Source organism: Labrus mixtus, chromosome 7, assembly GCF_963584025.1.
Source record: "Labrus mixtus chromosome 7, fLabMix1.1, whole genome shotgun sequence".
Lineage (NCBI taxonomy): Eukaryota > Metazoa > Chordata > Actinopteri > Labriformes > Labridae > Labrus > Labrus mixtus.
In genome coordinates, this window is record NC_083618.1 from 16,282,832 (window position 1) to 16,302,206 (window position 19,375).

General features: G+C 39.3%; 1 protein-coding gene across 1 annotated transcript in view; it reads right to left on the reverse strand.

Moving 5' to 3' along the window:
- Positions 1-1,388: 1,388 nt before the first annotated feature.
- The window catches only part of snta1 (syntrophin, alpha 1), a 33,715-nt gene continuing 15,728 nt past the window's right edge, over positions 1,389-19,375 (reverse strand). Inside the window, exons 3-8 of the mRNA XM_061043292.1 lie at positions 8,658-8,853; positions 8,189-8,378; positions 7,032-7,162; positions 6,106-6,302; positions 3,901-4,088; positions 1,389-2,863 (exon numbers count right to left, since the gene is read on the reverse strand). Coding sequence (XP_060899275.1) covers positions 2,771-2,863; positions 3,901-4,088; positions 6,106-6,302; positions 7,032-7,162; positions 8,189-8,378; positions 8,658-8,853 — 995 coding nt within the window. The 3' untranslated portion in view covers positions 1,389-2,770. The remainder of the gene's footprint in view (positions 2,864-3,900; positions 4,089-6,105; positions 6,303-7,031; positions 7,163-8,188; positions 8,379-8,657; positions 8,854-19,375) is intronic.

A 19,375-nucleotide genomic window follows, 5' to 3' on the forward strand; every position in this document is an offset into this window, starting at 1 on the left:
GGGACTTGTCGGATGGGTGCTGGACTGGTTGGACACAAGAACACAAAACTCATGTAACAGGCAGGCAGACATATATATCCTTTAACATAATTTATTTTACCTCAACTTAAAATATTTTAATTATTTGTTTGGCTCCAAAGATTAAGTAACCCAAATATTAGATCGGGTAATTTAGTTTTTCTTTCAGATAAAACCTCCAGTTTGTGTCGTTCAAAACTTTTGAGTAGGATTGGGAAAATTTTAATCCTAAAAATCTGGATTATCCTCAGAGGTGGGATTCAGGCTTGATTACAGGAAACATGGAATAGATATTATAAGGAGGTCAAACAAAGAAACATTTTTTAGTTGATACTTAAGACTTTTTGTTGGTCATAAATGAATAACACTCGTACCAAGATACCAAACACAATGTGATGATTTGTTGGTCACACTGTGCACCTGAATGTATGTTTCTCTACAGTGAGAGAGAAGATGAGGTAGACTTTAGGGTTGTGGAAAAAAATAAGGATTTGTCACCATAAAGATTTCACCAAATAGCGTCAATGTCAAACATAACATATTTTACCAAGGCAATTAGTGTCTTTGAGTTAGTGTGGATGAACTATTAGATTTTTGTCACCACTAGATGGCAGTGTACAATGGAATTAAATTGCCACACGGACCTTAAATGGTTGTTCTGGCCAACAGGTGAAGCAAACAGATACCGAATCATTGTTCACTCAAACAGAACATTAGTCATTTATTTTGAGTTCAGTTTCTGAGGCAATATCTGGGCCAGGAATTTGCTCATTGCTCCATTATGTCCACCAAGTCACTGACTTTTGTCTGTTTAGTGTAAGAAAGGTACGCACTGTTTATTTTTCTTAAAAAGAAATCAGCAGACTGTAGCTGCTGAAAAAAAAAAGAGGCATCAAAAATGTTTGGGCACCAAAACAAAGATCTGAAGGATCCTAAAATGTTCTACAGAGCACTTGAAAGAACTGAGGTGTATTACAAATACATTACTTCCAAAAAAATGTGTGATTGATCTCCGAAATGCCCACAATCTTCTAGGGGAAAACATAAAAAATGGGAATATGCATCACTATATTCTGAGTTATACCCGCCTGTCGTGTATTCAATGTTTTCTTTGTTTTGAAATGATTTCATATAAAACATCTTTTTTTTTTTTTTAAGCGTGCTGTAGCTACTGACAGACGCAGTGCAGTTACTCGCCAGCTAAAATATTGAAAACGATAAGTGATTTATTTTATTTAAAAAAAAAAAGAATTTAAAGAAGTCTAAGATAGTCTAAGATAGTGTCGATGTTTTCAGGTAAACTTCAACAAGAACTGAAGTAATAGAGGGACGGTTACATGTGGTCAATCAAACACTTAAAAAGTCAAAAGTAAAAGTTAACAAAGTTTATTACATGTTTATATACAAACAACCCTGCAAGGCACACCTTTGTTTAAATAAGAATATACAATAATGTGTTTTTTTTCTTGAAAACAAACATGGTTTAGTTTTGAAATATATATTAATACAAGTCTGTTTAGTGACGAACACAGAGAGAAGGCCCCAAGTAGTAGAAGTTCAGTCAAATGAGCAAAAAGAAAAAAGAAAAACACGTAATGATGTAAACAACTCTACATTGTTAACATGGTCAACTCAAATCTCAAAATGTTGGAACAATGGAGTACAAATAGACGACCTTTAGTTGAAGCCTGTTTGTCCTCAGTGTTGATCGATCTGATAAATACACTGTAACATAAGAAACGTGTTTGGATGATTTTGTAGCTCATTCTGACCGGCACTCTTTAAGCAAACTGTTGAAGCATGATTAGAAACAGCCTTTATCGATGTGATTTTAGAAACACAAGAGCTCTTATTTGGATTTTATTTTAATCAAGATGAAAAAAATATAGCGTTGATGTTTTAAAGAAAAATGAACACCATTCTATACTGAGTCGGTTAAACTAAAACATGATTTTTTTTAAAAAGGGCTTTTATCACACGTCATCTTTGTTAGACATTATATCATGAGCACGCTTTAAAAAGGGAGAGACACAGAGACAACTGAAAAGAGTTTTCACTTATAATAAAATAGATATGATTTAGCATTTGGTAGCTGATAGCTTCTTCAAATTCACATCAAAAGAATATTGTGTAGTTATACACTATGACGTTCAGACTATTGATCGCTCCCCATCATTCTGTCACTCCACTCAAGCTGCCTTCATCAAAAACATGTTTGTCCAACATCCATCAGGACATTTGTGACATCACTTTTGTTATGACTGCTTACAAAGATTGAAAGATGAAAGGATGCTCGGGACAAAGGCCTGCTGTGACTCATGGAACTAAACAAAACTGAACAATGGGGGAGAATAAAAAAAACGTGAAATGACTGGGGTTTGACGCTTGGAAACATTAAAATGCAGGCGGTCATATTCACACAGTTCGCCATCATCAAGTGTCATGACCTACTCTTACACATTTCACAGATTTACAGATCTCTTAAATGGCTGCAGGCTGAGGCCATCTGTAAAAAAATCTTTCTAAACCTTTTTAACTACTAGTTAAGCTAAGTTCCAACAGCCTTGTAGTTTTCTCTTCATTCCCCTCTAAACAGCAGGAGATGTTGGATCAAAGATGACAACTTAAGAGAAAAGAAGGGGTTAGTCAGAGTCTGTTTCTGGGAGCACACCCTCTGATGTGGCAGAGTCTTCTGTTCTGTGTGTTTTTATTGATTATTCCTATAGGTGATACTCTTTATGGTCCGCTGTCATCATGCCAGGAGGCCAAGTCGTTTGACTTTAGCAGACAGGAAAGAGTGGATGATAAAGACGATGGTCTTCGGGCAACAGTGAAGGTCCAGTTGCTGAGAGAAGAGAGAGAAGTGGGAAGAAGAACACAAGTCAGAAAAAAATGTTAGAATTGTTTGAGCAAGAATTAAGTGTTAGTGGCTCAGTTGGTAGAGTCGGTCATCTCTCAACGGGAAGGTCGAGGGTTCGGTCCCCAGCTCCTGCAGCCACATGTCCGATGTGTCCTTGGGCAAGACACTTAACCCCAACTTGTTCCCACTGCTTTATTGGCAGTGTATGAATGTGTATGAATGGGATTAGTTAATCGTGATGGACACTTTACATAGCAGCCTCTACCATCAGTGTGTGAATGTGTAGGTGTGACCTGCGGTATCAAAGCGCTTTGAGTAGTCAGAAGACTAGAAAAAAACTATACAAGCTCAAGTCCATTTACCATTTACATACTATTACATATTTTTTTTAAACTCCTATGTCATGGTTCACATAAAGGTTCAGTCTTGACCTTGGAAATATTCAACATTACCAGCTTTAAGCCACATGTAACGGCCTTCATCAGCAAACAGAGTCCTCATGTATGATACAGCTCATTTCTTGAGTCAGATAAGAAATGTCAATCCAATGACAGGTAAGCAGGCTGCTACAGAGGAAGATCAAGAAATGTACTTTACCCTCTTGAAGGGAAATGCTGGTAAATGGACTGAGTTACAAAATATAAGTTTAAATAACTTAAATGGATTCATTGGTTTTTTTTTCAAATTGTGTAAAAATGTAACCTGAAGTGTTTTTCTGGTGAAGCATGTTTGTCTTCTTTCATGAGGGATTTATAAAGTGCCGACAAAAACACTGTACCGTAAACGTTTTATTTCTATTTTAAGAGATACAATCGATCAATCAATTTGTTTGTTAATCTGTTTTAAAATTGAACAAAATATCAGATGCGTTATGATCGACATTTACCTTCAATTAAATTATCCATGAACATTTCCTTCAGATACATTTCCTTAAAAAGCTCTGAGTTATGACGGTTATAATTCTGCAACGTTATTAAAATACAACATCCTGGGAAAGTCCAACAGAAGAATAAGTTACTCACTATTTCAGCTTCGGGGCCTCCAAAGTCTAGGAACATCATGCGGACTCCATCGTCCGAGGACATTCGCAGGCGCTCGAAGGGCTGCTGGAGCAGAACACTTTTCCTGACCCCCATGTCCTCTGTGAACAGTGAGAAGCCTTCATCGATGTGCACTCCCAGGGTGCACTCCTTCCCATTCCAACTACATGCTGATTGGACAGAAGGAACGAAAAGGTTACATGGAGGCAGAGTACAGATTGTAATGTAATCACTGGTCGTTATCAGCGTAAAAGTTATAATAAAAAAAAACAACTACATTTGCTCCTGTTTCAATTTTGTTTTGAGACAATTAATGGCTGAATTCATTCATTGTGCAATAGAAGTATAAAGCCAAATAATGCTCTTTGTTCTGAAAAGAGATTGGCCCAAGTCTCAGTTAAATAGGACACTTGTTCTAATTCTGATACTATAATTAGAGCTTTTCAGAGTTTGGACAGAAAGTTTGGCAACACCAAATACAACCAGCAGATGGCAATGTTACAACATCACATTGCTACACCGCACTGTAAGTGAACCAGTTTCTGTCTTGCCAAGGATGACTGAAGTTTTCAGGGGAAACTTGAGGACAAAAATGTTGAATCTAGATCATAGAAGTAGAAAAAAAAAATACTTCATGTTCCTGAGAGCAGACACAGACTAATAGGACACCTCACATGTAGATCTACCTGAAACAAGCCTCTCAAGATTTTCCTGAAAACCTATTAAAACAAGCTTCCCTTCCTTCAAACAAATCATTGTAAAAGAAACAATCAATCATAAATCCTAATCCTGCTTTGTCAGACAGGGTGATATTATGCTGTAAGATGTTTGTCTCGGCAGAAAGTAATCTGCATTTTGTTCCCAGCTGCTAACTGTTTCATGGTTAAATAGATTTCAGGAATATTGATAGAAAATATTACAGTCTACCCACGAATACAATAGGCATTTTTCCCCACGATGTAAGCAGATTAGAATGAATAAGAATAGCCGTAAACGTTTATGATCAGGGATGAAGCAGGTTTTTTTTTTCCAATGTTAAACAGAATCAGAACTCCTGACTCTCCTCCTGGTCGTCACTTCATGCTCAAACTTCGTTGAGGTATGTCAGTCTAGTCTCAGAACCATTTAAAGTAACTTATGACATTAAGTGCAGCTTCATTCCACATGACTACACGGGTAGCTATTTACATTCAAATTGAATGGCTTGTATGACTGGGGGAAAAAAAGGCTGCATTATCAATATTTCTTAAAGATTTGAGAAAATGTGTTTAATGTTTCATGACATGATAGGAAAGAAAAAATGTGTGAGAGAAAATCAGGACAAAAATAGAAACAATGTAAAAACAAATGAAGCAGCAGACCAGATGCAGAAACATTCTAATTAAAATAAGACGTGAGGTTGTTTTTCGAGTTACGTGCTCATGTAAAAACTTCTTTTGTTATGGCTCCACCTACAGGTGAATGTGGGATTTTTCAAAGTTGGAGGAATTTACAACCCACACCCAGTTGTTGGGGAGTTTTTTGTTTGAAAGTTCTCATTACACCAACACATTTAGCAGAGGAAAGTAAGAAAGAAGTACAAGACGAAGAATTGAAACTAAGTAGAATACATGTTGGATGACTCTTGCAACAACAACAAAAATCATTCAACTCCTCCAAATCACAACAATTAATTCCCTTGCCTTTTGTAAGTCACTATTAAATACATGTCAATCAATTTCAGAGTGACAGCAGTAATGTGTGTGGGGTTGTAGTACAGTAGAGGGACTTCAATTTAACTCAAATTTAAATGATCGATTGTACCCTAAAGAAAAGGACATTTCATTCCTTCTCTCTAGATTATGACGGGGTTGTAAAGGTATTCTTTTAGATGTATTATAACACATTTAAACTTAAGCACAGAACTGATATGCCTCTCACATTTTACTTTGGGTGAATTTATGAAAGCAGCACTGAGAACAATGAGATGATTCATTTGGAAGAGAGTGACCTCAGTGGGAGGGAAACCTTGAGCCTTGGTTGTTTCATTCTCTTCTCACTCAGGCACGGGCGAGCAACTTGAAGACAAGTTTAAAATGATTTCAAACACATATTTTCTGGTGATTCCTTATAGTTCAGAAAGATAAAAAAGGTTGAACTCATGGCTGACAATGAAGTAGAAACTTTAACAAATCAGTGTATCTGTACCTGTGGTGACCTCCTTGATGAGCTCAGCAGCATTATGGCAGCCCTCCACCAGCAGATGAGTCCAGGTGGACAGCTCCTTTGCAGAATCCACCCTAAACACATGTGTCTCCACGCCCTGCTTTGTGCCAGAACGCAGGCCAAACGAGAGGTCCGAGTCCAGGAGTGGAGAACTTTTTCCTGGGCCGGAGTGAACCAGTCTGAAAGAGAAATATGAGAACTGATAAGAGGGATGAGGATATGAAGGAGGGTAATTAAAACTACCTCAAAAGGATGTGTGAGAAGAGCAAAGAAAGGGGGGTGGGGGGCTGGGGGGTCATGTTGGAGGTTTAGAGAGGAGAACAGTGAGACGTGGAGAGAAAGGGGGAGGAAAAAAAACATGACTCATAGGTTCTGGTTCCACTGATGTTTTCCAAATTATGTGCCAAAATGTCCAATTCTCCAGTTATGGAAAGAGTGAGCGTGTGTGCTTCGACAGGGCCAACACACACACACACACACACACACACACACACACACACACACACACACACACACACACACACACACACACACACACACACACACACACACACACACACACACACACACACACACACACACACACACACACACACACACACACACACACACACACACACACACACACACACACACACACACACACACACACACACACACACACACACACACACACACACACACACACACACACACACACACACACACACACATATATATGAAAGTCTGTTCACTGGAAAGTGGGCTGCTCAGGGTGGAGGAGAGAAGCTTCAGAAATGCCAAATGTACAGTATGTCTTTCATTATGAGAGTGAGGGGGGAGACATAGGACTCCAAAGTGTTTCCATTCTTAGCTCTTGATTTGGTGTAGGTGAATGTGTATGTATGGAAGCATGTGTGCATGTTAACCTGGTAGCAATAAGCGGGTGACTCTTGGTGGGGCTGTTCAGGCTCTCTTTGCTTTCAGGCAGTGAAGGATACAGGAGCAGGTCTCTGTCAGTCAACACAGCCAGGACGGGTTTCTCTGGACCCTGGGTCACCTGTACACATGCACATTGGTAACAGACTTTAGAAATCATTCTAACTCGTTAATATGATACTCCATGATCATCATGATTATCATACACAGCACATGTATAACGCCCATGGACATCAAATTATTACAGCTACAATCTGGGATCAGGTTGGTACATGACCTCATGTTAATGTGATGTTGTGCATTAGTAACAAGGTATATAACGTTAAAAGTAATTTCGTGTGAATGAAACAGACTTTTAAATGTGGCAGGTTTGCGTTTCTGATGGTATATCTTTAACTTTTAGGTTTGTTGAAATGTTAATACTTTAAAGCGAAATGTCTTACTGTAAATAGATTTTTGAGTGAAATTTGACCTACACAATTTGCTGCACTTACCTTAGCTGTACTTTGTCCCATCTCAGGTAGTTGTGTAGCTTACTATGCAAAGAGTGTATTATTCTGACTTTGTTTGCTATCATGTAGCATTTAGTGACTTACTTAATGATGACACACAGGCATTGAAAGCATCAATGCAAGAAAGTCCTGTTATTTAAGCCCTTTTTATTTATATTATTTATATCTCCAGCAATGTTTTTTTTCATTTTCCATGGTAAGGTGCTCGCATGTTAACAAGAGAAACCCAGTGATTTGTAGGAACCGACCGATATGGTGCAGCACATATCAGAGTTAAAATTAGTCGATGCTGATAGCAACTTCATATGCTAATATCAGCCGATACTATTGGCTGGTCGATTAATCGGTCGGGCTCTAGTGTTTTGTCTCTCCACACCTGTTGCAGTATTGATGTGGAGTGAATAGCTGAAAAGCTAGCCTACAAAGTGTGTCTACTTTCTACACAACACAGCACAGAGTTTGACCGACTACACACCCAAGAACTTCTTTGTGTGCATGTGCTTTCTGTATTCCAGTGTTGCTGTGCACAATATAAAAACAATACAAACAAACATCAGTACATAACTACATGAGAAACATAACCCTGCAGAGAAGGTCTAACAGCATGGACCATGTCTGTCTGTGTCCTTTCATACCTGCTCTGTAATCCATCCCAGATGTTTGACCTCCACGCCTGGCTGCATGCTCTTCACCTCCTCTCTCACTCGTGGTAGAAGGTTGGCAGCACCCGCCTGGATGGCATTGTACCAGGACTGGGCCATGGCTGGGTCCTTTGCCCGCAGGAACACAGAGTTCTTTCTGCTGGATGAAATCACCTCAAAATACCTGGCAGGGGAGATGAGAGGAGAAGCGAGAAGAAAAGAAGGGCAGTTAGACAAATGAAAGATAAATGGCAAAGTGAGAAAAGCTTGAGGGTGGAGAGAGGAAGTTTCAGATGCTGACAAAGAGAATATGTGAGCAAGATGGTGTAAGAAGTCCCTTTTACATTATTCTCTGTAAGCCATTTTGTCATCTTCAGGTTTTTCAGAATCTTTATGATTCAGAAATGTATGAACTGCACATCAAATAAAACAGAAATGTAGGCACTTTGAGGAAAAGAAGTACCTGTTTTCCGTGTCCGGGGGGCACTGTTTTCGTGACACCTGGCACATCTTCAGCGGGATGATGCGGGGCTCCTTCACGTCAGCGGACGAGAGCTCAGTGCCCCTCTGGGGTGTGGAGGGGGGAGACTCCCAGGGGAGGGTAGCGCCTGGGGACCCCGAGCTTTTAAAGAAGGCTGACATCTCCTTGATGTATTTCACTGAAGCAGAACGAGAAAGTGTGGGAGAGAAAGAGAAAATTAGATTGGGGGGGGGGGCAGACAGAAGAAGTAGAGGAGGAGGAGTAAAGGACTTTTGGATATACGGATGGAGCCTTTAGGTTCACAGAGGAGTTGAAAACTGTAGCAGCACTTAAGAACAGCTTTAAAGAGAATCTGCAAAATGTTCTCTGTCACCAAAGATTTCTCAGCAATCATACAGAGCTCATCATGCAAGATGAAAAAGGAGCTCAGTAACAGAGGCAGCAAAGGAAAATCCTTTGAATAAAGTAAACCCAGATAGAACAACTGACTAAAATACAAATAAGAAAAAGTTCTTTCATTTATTTTTATGATTAAGAAACAGAAGATTATGTGAATTCCAGCCTCTGTAATCTGAGATTACTTGGAAACTCAAATTCTTCATTTGTAAAACTTTTTGCCATTTATAATTTAAATCAAAAGGTCAAATTTCACACTACCTATTCCAACTCTTATCCTTTACTTTCGCTCCATCTATCAGTTCTCCTCTGAGGATATATTAAGTGATAAATTGATTGTATTTGGTTCATTGTTGCAATAATCATTGGTCAATAGCGGTGCTTGTGTTGTCATGACAATACGAGTCAATTCAGTGAATGGGATCATCAGTGTTGAAAGTTCTGTACTCTCTCTGTATGATTGACAATAAAAAATTAGCGGCATCTGCAATTATCAAGAACAGAGGGTTAAGAGCCGAGTGAATATTCCAAAACACAACCTCGTAGAAATCTAACTATAAGTCAAGTTTGACCTTTTCTGCTTTCTTTTAGCGTTCACATTCTAAATGAGTTTAAACACGTGTTATACAGATCGATTTTTTGTTATGAAGTTTTCACAATGATAAGATAAACAAGTTCTTGACATTCTTCTTGGGATGTTACCTAAAATTATTTACAAAATCTTCATTGATACAAAATTGTTCCCTCTTAAGTTGAAACATCATTTTTAGTTCCATCATGTTGAGTATTACTAATTCACCCAATAATGACTCATTTTGAGGGATCTAATCTAGTGCTACCATGCTAATTTGTGTTAACACTTTGGCACATCTCTGCCTACATCCTTTTTCAAATGCACTGTTTTCAACTCACATACACCTACATACACATCTGCGCGCACACGCACGCACACGCATGCATGCACGCACGCAGGCATGCACACATACACACAGCTCCAGTCCAGCATGCTGTGGTCTGACATTGGCAGAGGTAGCCACTGCTGGAGTATAAATAGCCCAGAGGACATGGCAAGGCATGAGGCCGAAGGCTGAAGACAGAGCTCTGGTTTCACTGGGGATGTGTGAAGTGCTCTTCTTGCACAGTACACGAGGCGTGTAGCCAGAGGGCGAGTTTAAGAGTCACAGACGACACGACAACAGGAGTGAGAGAGGGGGCTTCCACCAGACCCAAATTAGAGCTCCGTGCTAGCCAGTCCGGCAGGCAGGCAGCCATACACTCATTTTGTTAAGACATCAAGTACGTCACATCTAGGGCTGTGGAGTGGCTCCTTCCCTTTTATGGGTTTATTTCACCATAAACAGCTTACTAAATCAGAATTTTATGCATTCCTCTTTGCTATCAGGAGGTGGCAGAGTGACTCAGAGACTTAAGACTCTAAAGAGAGGGTGAAAAGAAGGGTACGTTTGAAAATGTATGAAAAGAACCCTGGAAACCCCTAGAACAGGCTTTTTCAAAGTGGGGGTACAGGGCTGTCCTTTAAGATGTTTGGCATGGCATGGTTTTTTTGGAAACCCTACCCTAGAGCACCTACTCATTCACTATAAAGCTCTTTTCAGACATTTAATTTGTAACTTTGCTTGTTCACTGTGAATTTCAGCTCATTTCCCTCTGCTCTTTAAAAGGGTCACATTGACATTCTTCTAAATAACACAACTAACACAGATTTAATGCACCGTCTGGCCGCTAACCAGATATGTTATGCGTATGATAACCAAGGTCAGAGACTTTTCACTTGCTCGCCTGCCCTTGGAGAAGGGAATCAAAGTTATCAGTGTAAAACAAGCCGGCTCCAGCCGTCTATGCACCTATAAAATCAATGCATTTATTATGGCTTCAAAATGTGAATATAATATCCATAATTATCAACCAATATTTTGTTGAGATGCCATATTCAATAACGTTCAAAAACTGTCTTTTTGCTTGTTGAATTGCGAAGTTTCTGCATTTATTCAAAATGTTGCAGAAATGTTACCAGGTCTTGAGTAAGAAGATGTTGAAAACAGCAGTTCAACAGTTTATGAAAACAAATGACCCTGCTTGTCTTTGTAACATGACGCAAACGTTTTAAAATCAGCAGAGCATTTAGGGATTACAGAGCATGTCTGAAGGCGACTTAAGTTCCTGCAGAAAAGGGCATGACCTAATTGCAGTAAAGTATACACATACAGTAGTTCCTCTGAGTCAGCAGAACGTTCACTGTCTGCATCACCTCTTCCTTTTGAAGGCTCCCCTTCTACCTCACCAGTATTCTCCTGAGACGTCTGTTTCAGAACTCTTCCCGTCTCCCCAGGTCAATTCTTCTCAGGTTGGTAATTAAGGTGGATTGTTTCAACCTCTGACCTTTTTAGGTTTTACTTTAAAATCTATGAAGAATCGTTGAGAAGAATGACTAACCCCCTTTAGATTAAGAGCACTGAATGTCAGCCTCTCCCACGTCTTCCATCTTGCTGGTTTAACAGCATCCTTTTGTATGCATGCTCTACCAGAATGGTTTCCTTGGACAAACATTTACGACACAAAAACACACAGTCTACATTTAATTGAAACAATTACCGGTACTCACAAAATGCCATGGGTAAGCACGCCACATGCAAACACACATAAAAAATTAATGTAAGCGTATTGGGCCTCAGCATGCTTTGGTAACAGGGCTCAGCAGTTTGTTTTTTAGTTATTTAGTTGATATATTTTCACCCTTTTCGCTTGTTTGTGACTGTATTGTTTTTCATTTTCACATGGCTTCTTTTGTTCTAATAATCACTTGATAGTGGAAAAGAGTCTATTCTCATCCCAGCTCCTGGAATACAGTCATCCTTTTACCACTTCCCATACGGAAGCTCAATGTAGCGTCTGTATCAAACATATGGTTTACGTTAAGTATTCTGATCACTTAAAATCAGAAAAGAAATTTGTGGTATTTAGGAAAATTATCATCACATGAATCACAAAGGATTCAAACCCCATTCTCCCATTTGAAAGTTTATTGTTGTTTGACCCATCCACTCCCCTTGACTGCTGCCCCAAACAGACCTTATTGGTCTTTTAGAGCAGCTGCTCTTGTGTCTTACTGTACCATGGATGGTTTTACATCCAGTTAGTTGAAAGCCTGTTGCATCTGCATGAGCCAATGAGGGCTGTGTCAAAGCATAGGTCTTAAACAAATCTAAAATGAAAACAGGCTGAATGAACAGGTAAATGGGGCCATTCCTTCAGAAGTCTCCTCCCCATCCTTTGTTCAGGAAATCTCAAACTTACTGGCAATTCTTTAGACAACCAAAGCCTGATGGCTGAACTTCATTTACATTTCTCATCAAAGAAGTGAGTACTTGGTGCTGATCATGGTTTTGGCTATAGTAAAATGTTTCCTGTTTCCATTAACATATTCAAGTATTCATGTAATCAACACTGTTGTCGTGCATGGCCTTTGTCTCCATATGTCCTGTTTTAACCTGGCTGACGGACAGAATGCCCCTTGGGGACCTGGAGTTGACGATGAACAGCAATACAGTGTTTGAGTATTCTGAAATGTTGGTTTGATGTAAAAATAAATAAAAACAGATTTTCTCCTCAAAGTAAAAAGAAGAAAAATTTGCAGGGTGTTGTATTGAAGGTATCATATCCTTCCCTACACCTAGTATCCCAGTTGAGTTTTAGGATTTAAGTATAAAATCATTATTTTCAGTTAGCAGTGTTTTTCAGTTTATTGTACTTCATACTTCACCTCCTCACGTGACCCTAATGCCTTAATGCTCTATAAAACCAGACTTTTCCTGTGGAGAATTTCATTATTTTACTTGCCACATTTATACTCATGCAGACTAAGCTACATGGACCAAGAAAAAAAAGAGCATTTTTTTAACAAAATAAACATTCAGTGGAAGTGTAAACTGGGAGCGTATGAAGCAGTGAGCAACCGATCTGTACCAACTCCAGCTTTGAAGTATCTGTCAACTTGCATACGCAATGTTTCATGGAAATTAGCTTCTGTCCATTTGTTCCTGTGCCAAAGCATTGATGTTTCTACCACTGGGTAGCCAAGTGATTCCTTGTTGCTGGACCGAAGCCATTCAAAATTGATGTGGTCAATCTCAATATGGCAGGCCAGGTCACAAGACTGGGACTGGAAATGAGAATGCTTACATTATTGTTTCAAGTGGAAGTCATAATCGAATATCTCGTGAGCCCAACAAGCATATGGAATACAGAAAAGTTGTAGTATCTCTCAGAGTTCACTTATTAGTGAGTGCAAAAATAAACGTTCCTTTAAAACTTTGTCAGAGAAAGTCAGCAAAGAAAAGGTGAGCTCAGCTGTGAGTAAGAATATCTTGAGTTCTATTCTTAGTACTCATTACTCTTTGTTATGTAAGGCTGAGTTTAAGTCTGTGTTTTCATGCAGCTCAAACTGCAGAGCTGAATAAGCTGGAGGAAAACACCAATCATAGCAGGTATAAGGAGATATTTACTTTTCTAAAGAGGCTTTGCTATTCTCCAGAAACCGATGTGGAAATGATCGCATTGGTGTTTCCCAGATTAGAAATGTCAGGCATTAGCTGTGACCCCACATAACAAATCGGATGAGATTGCTTTCAAAAAGAGTGGTGAATGAAAAGGAGAGGAAAGAGGGATATGGGAATCGAAGGGGAGGAGGAAAGGAATGAACATGGAGAAGAGAGAGACAGGAGAAACAAACTGAGAGAAAGAAAAGAGAATAGGGAAGAGTGAGACAGATACAGAGAGAGTGAACACACTGCTAAGCTCAGCCAGAAATGTTGCCATGAATACCAGTGGCGGCACATTCAATACAGAGCTAAAATTAGCTGAGATGGCACTGTTATTACTTTAGCTTATCTGGAAGCCAGTGAAACTACTTTTGTACTCTGTGTGTATGAGGAGTTTCATTGCTTCTTCTGCAGAATCTGCCACTAAGCTTTTCCCACTAAAGTCTTTACATTGAACCTCACAAATCCTGACCAGACAATTTCAGCCAATTCATTTCTGACACAAATCACTTAACTGCTGTTTGAAAAGCTATTTCTTTGCCAGTTCCTTAGACAGTCCAAATTGCCAAAACATAAACTTTACATTTTCTGTGTTCAGCCAATACTTCATGTTGTGTTGACTCGAGAATACGCACTGCCTAATATAATCACAAAAACATCAATTATATGTACCTATAATACAATATGTACATATTATATATATTAACACGTCTAAAGCTAAATACCAGCCCCTCATCCCCCTGCCACTGGTTACCGTGGGAGCAGCTGGAATGTCATTGGCCAGTCAGCGACTTCAGAAACATGCTGTTGGCTCTGTAAACCATGTCTGGAGAAGAATGTCCCAATGTTACACCAGCAACAAGGAAATATGTCCTGGGCCAAAACAACATCATAAATAACTAAGCAGCATTACAGACACTTGCTGTTTTTCTTCATTACATGGAGGTTAATCGGGGTAAAAGGGGAAAAAGCCATCACTTCGGGCTACTTAATTTATCTTCCAATTAGAAATGGCATAGTTGGGGAAATTGGAGTTTTAATGCTTTGAGACAAATAAGATGTGGATTTTAAGAGAGACGGCAACTAAATATTAGAGCTATGTTTTACATTTCACAGTTTCAGTAAGAAACGTGTGCATGCGAACAGGAAACCATTAGGTTGAGTTTAACAGGAAGGATTCATGTTTGTTTTGTTCTCTAACTTACCAAACCCTTAAATGGTGTTTGGGTCTGTTTTGAGGCATGTGTGTACATGTGCAAATAAAATAGTGAACGTTCACACCTCCTTTCAACGGTCTCTATGAGCTCATGTGTTGGTTTATGTGTCTTCTGCGTCTCGCTGATTAATGTGTGTCTCCTTCTGGCAGTGTCAGTCAGCTGAGGAAAATTTCCCGTGCTCTGAATGAATTAGATAAGTTCATCGTTGCTATAGCTCATCTCATTAAAATCATGGGTAAATGCCAACCTCAGCGGGTGCAAGGTATGGTGTAAGAGAGAGAGTGAATAGCACACCCAATCAGAATTTTAAACTAATTCACATACTGCCAACGTGCAGATTTGATTACTTTGCATAGTGTGTCAGGAGAGTTAATTATCCTAATTTAACAAAGTGTAAGTGAAGGGAACTTGAACAGGATCTGGCAGAGGACAAGAGAGGAGTGAGGGGAGGTTTAGCTGCAGACATTTCCACTTTCCTTTCCAACTAGTTTTTCTTACTTTGTGTCTGGATAGATTTTTGTTGCAGTCTGAAACACAATTTTCCATTTATAGGTTGATGCTCATTTGCCTGGTATGAGTCAGATTGGCCACTTGCTGTGCGTCATTTCCAATTTTTCTCCCCCCATTCTAAATGACGAATTGAAACTGCTTGCAAACATCTGCTTCTCAATTTTATACAGCGATGGGATTGAAAAAAAAAAATAACTCACCTGGTTGTTTTTCAATTGTACTGTTACATTGTGTGTTCTAGACAGTGGTGTCACAACCTAGGGTCTGGGCATCCATTGGGGTGGGCGCCAAAGATCTTAGGGGGGACGCGAGGCTCTGTCTGCTCGGAAGTTGTCAAAATATGATTTGCACATAATAAAATCATGTTAAATCATTACTGGGAAATGTAAACACAGGTCTTTTGGTTAGAAAAAGTGTGTACGCATATTCGGATAGGATTTTATCCATGTAAAACTAGTCAAATTCATGTTATTTTTTAAAGCGATGCATCACTTTTTTGGGGGGGGGGGGGCTCAGCTTTACAAGTGTGGAGGGGGGGACTCCAAGGAAAAAGGGTTGGGAGCCTCTGCTCTTGATGCATTAAAATATACAGTATATATAACAAAAGAGGGTGTGGTTGAAATCTCAGATGAGATGTTCCATATTCAGCTACAATCTCTACAAGTGAATGATCAATTAAGATTTTCATGAATCAGCATTTGTTTAAAAAGCTGAAGATGTCATTCATGATATATGTCATCAGTTTTTTACATGAAATGCATTAGTTTATTTTTTCTCTATAATCGCTCCATAAACTGTCTCCTATCCCTATTATCCTCCCACCCCCTTCCTCCGTCTCCAACATGCACATCCAGCACAATACTGTGAGAGGGTTCAGTGGAGTCTGAGCCTGTAATGAACTGGGAGAGTGGCACAGAGATCAGCCCACCAATTTATCAGGGGCCCCAGATCAGGGCAGAGGGGGGTCTGTTAAGCAAACTTGACGCCACAGAGGAAGAGAGGGTCTGACGGAGGGTTGTGATTTAATAAAGCAATGTTATTTTGAGGGTTAATCCACTGCCTCGCTGACTTGAAGCACGATGTCCTCGCGGGTCAGCGGCTACGGAGGAAGAGGAGCCGAGCTTCGAGTCCACATGGTTAGAGGTGTCACAGCTGGGGCACGCGTAGAGGTTTGGGACAGACACACTTACAGTACATCCAATGTAGACAAAGAGGAGCTTGTGGACAGTATGTTTTCTAATTACATCCAGTCACATTTTGATTTAAATACACACTTTATAAATTGATGTGGTATTTCTCTGCTGTTTTTATCTAAAGATTTTAAGAAACTCGTGCTGAATGGCAGCAAATGTCCATCACTGCATGGAAATTATTGATTCACTTGCTTTTTGTTAAAAGATAAAGCAAATTATTTATCATTTATATGACTGCAATAACCTTCATTCTCACTTACCAATACAAAACTCACATTAACCTTTCCTGGTATCATGGCATGATAATTCAAATAACTTGCAACAAGAAAATAACAGAGACAGAATTTTCTCAGTGATCACTTCATTTAGGATTGTTTACTTTAAAGAATTAGAGCAAAATGTGGGCTGGACTTTTTTCTGTAATTGCCAAAGACATTGTCAACAACAGCACACACTAGCTAATAAATAAATGACTGTCCTGATTACAAACAAAGTTTGTTGTGTGGAAAGTCTAAACTGAAAGTACAAGGCACTCTGATGCAGTATAAAAATCCTTTATCAACAGGGAAGTGTCTACTATGAAGATGTCATGTGACAGAAGTGATAGTCACATGACACACTGCAAATGTATCAAAACCTGATTAAGCAACAAACAAAGCAAGACATATCTTTGTATAGGGTATCCCATAAGAAAGACAAGTTAGTGCGAACACCTACATACAACAACACATCACTACTACACTACGACTACACTACTTGAGTCCTGAAGGCAATTAACACCAATTGGCCCGGATCTGTGACGAGTCCTTAAGGTTTTTTCAACTAGAATTAAGAACAGTGCACACAAAGCGAATAAACAAGCAACAGACTAAAGAAAACTATTTTCTGTCAGCTACTGCACTGGAAAATGTGCAGGCATTATTATACAGCAAGAAGTGTTTATGGCTAAATGAGACAGACCCAGGGTTAGTGAAGGCTGACTGCGAAACTTCAATCAGAAAGAAGAAAAAAAAATCATCCTGTTAATTAAATCAGACTTAATGAAGCTGTGCTTTACACTGAACTGCCCTACAAAACAACCCTTTATGGAGATTATAATAAAATAAAGTGGAGAGTCTTTATCTCTTTACTGTTAAAGAAGTCACTTGGGAATATTTCTTTTTCATCAAGACTATATCAGGCACAAGGAGAAGAAGCTTTGTAAGATAATGGAGGATGGCGTCTGAGAGATTCATTCAGCCTTAAGGGGAAGGTTTTGTTTTTCAAAGTGATAATTATACTGTCACAAGAGCACAAGGCAAAAAGTTTTAATTAGGTGATACAGTACTACATGCATGTCACTCGCACTTCTGTAGATTTGTGTAGGCAGATATGACATGACTCAGTTTGCTTCAAACCGAGCTAAAACAACACCCCACCTTTGAGAGGTTCCATGAGCAGCCAGAAAACCTCTTGATGAGAATCTGATAACAAACTTGAGTGGGCCATGTGTGTATTTATTGTGCACAAGCACATCAGTCAAATATCTGTGTTTGATTGCGTGTGGGCCACATTAAAATATGCTTGCATGCAACTGCATCAATTACTTTGACAGGCCGATCAAATCAAGATAAAAGAGAAAAATACAAAACTGTGTCCAATCCAGTACTGCAAATTGTTCTTCCAGTTTTAATAGAAGTCATTCTATCTGCAACTAGATAACATTGTGACACTGTCTAATGGTCACTGTCGAGCTAGGACAGACAAGCCATTTGGACTGCAAAACCAAGGGCAATTTTTCTGCTATTTTTTTTTTTTCAAACATATTTCATTAGGTTGCAGTGAAAGTCAGCAAAGCAAGGAATGTGACAAAGACAGCACACTGAGCCCCCATGGCAAAGGACACACAAGTGACTGTACCAATCCAGCATGACAAGCTATCCAAGCGATGTTTGGGGACAGAATGAAATGTACTAATCCTGCAGGTCCGACTGAGAAGAGAGAAAAAAAAACAGGATTCTAGTGCTGCAGACAACAGCTTTTGACACAATTGTTCTTTGTGGTTTCGCAAGTTAATTGAATGCCACACTGTGCATGAGTGGTCCCGTAAAATCTTTGTTGCAAACTGTTTCAAACTACTATAAACCATTTTCAGGTAATACAGGTTCTATAGTGATTGTACTGTGAATAATGTTGCAACAACATGAAATAAAGAAGTATATGTTGAAAAATCAGGCCAGCAGAGGGGCTACACCACTGGTTGCAAAGAGAAGTCAGACAGTATGGGAATTGATTTTTGAAATGACCCTACTTCCCTTTTGATTTATTACCTTATTAAACATTTTCCATATTGGTTATCTAATTTGTCTAAGTACGGTTTTATGTTTACTTTGTTAACTATCGCACTATTTAGCATAAGAGTGACTATTAAGATGGGTGAGTTTACGCTGTGGTTTCCTTGTCACTACTTTGCTGCACTGGGAATTTTGGCACTGGAAATTAGTACCTTTATTTCTCAACAAAATGAATTGACTTGCTTGTAAACTCTGGCAGAGGACTATGAATTCCTGGAGGATCAAGGAGACACAAAATGTAGAATAAAAAAAGACTACTGGAAGTGGAAACACTCCAAACCATAGAGCCTCGCAGCTGCCACCAGCCAGAAGAACAGATTAGCTAATGGGCAGTAACACCAACTCTCATCTCTCCGAGGGGGCTGAGACAGCTTGGCCCAAAGACGCCAGCTGAGAATTTATAGTTGGAAACTGTGAATTAAGAAAATCTCACTTGTCTCCCCTGGCAACCTGAATGGCAATGTCCAAAAGAGACATGGGTCACCCTCCAGG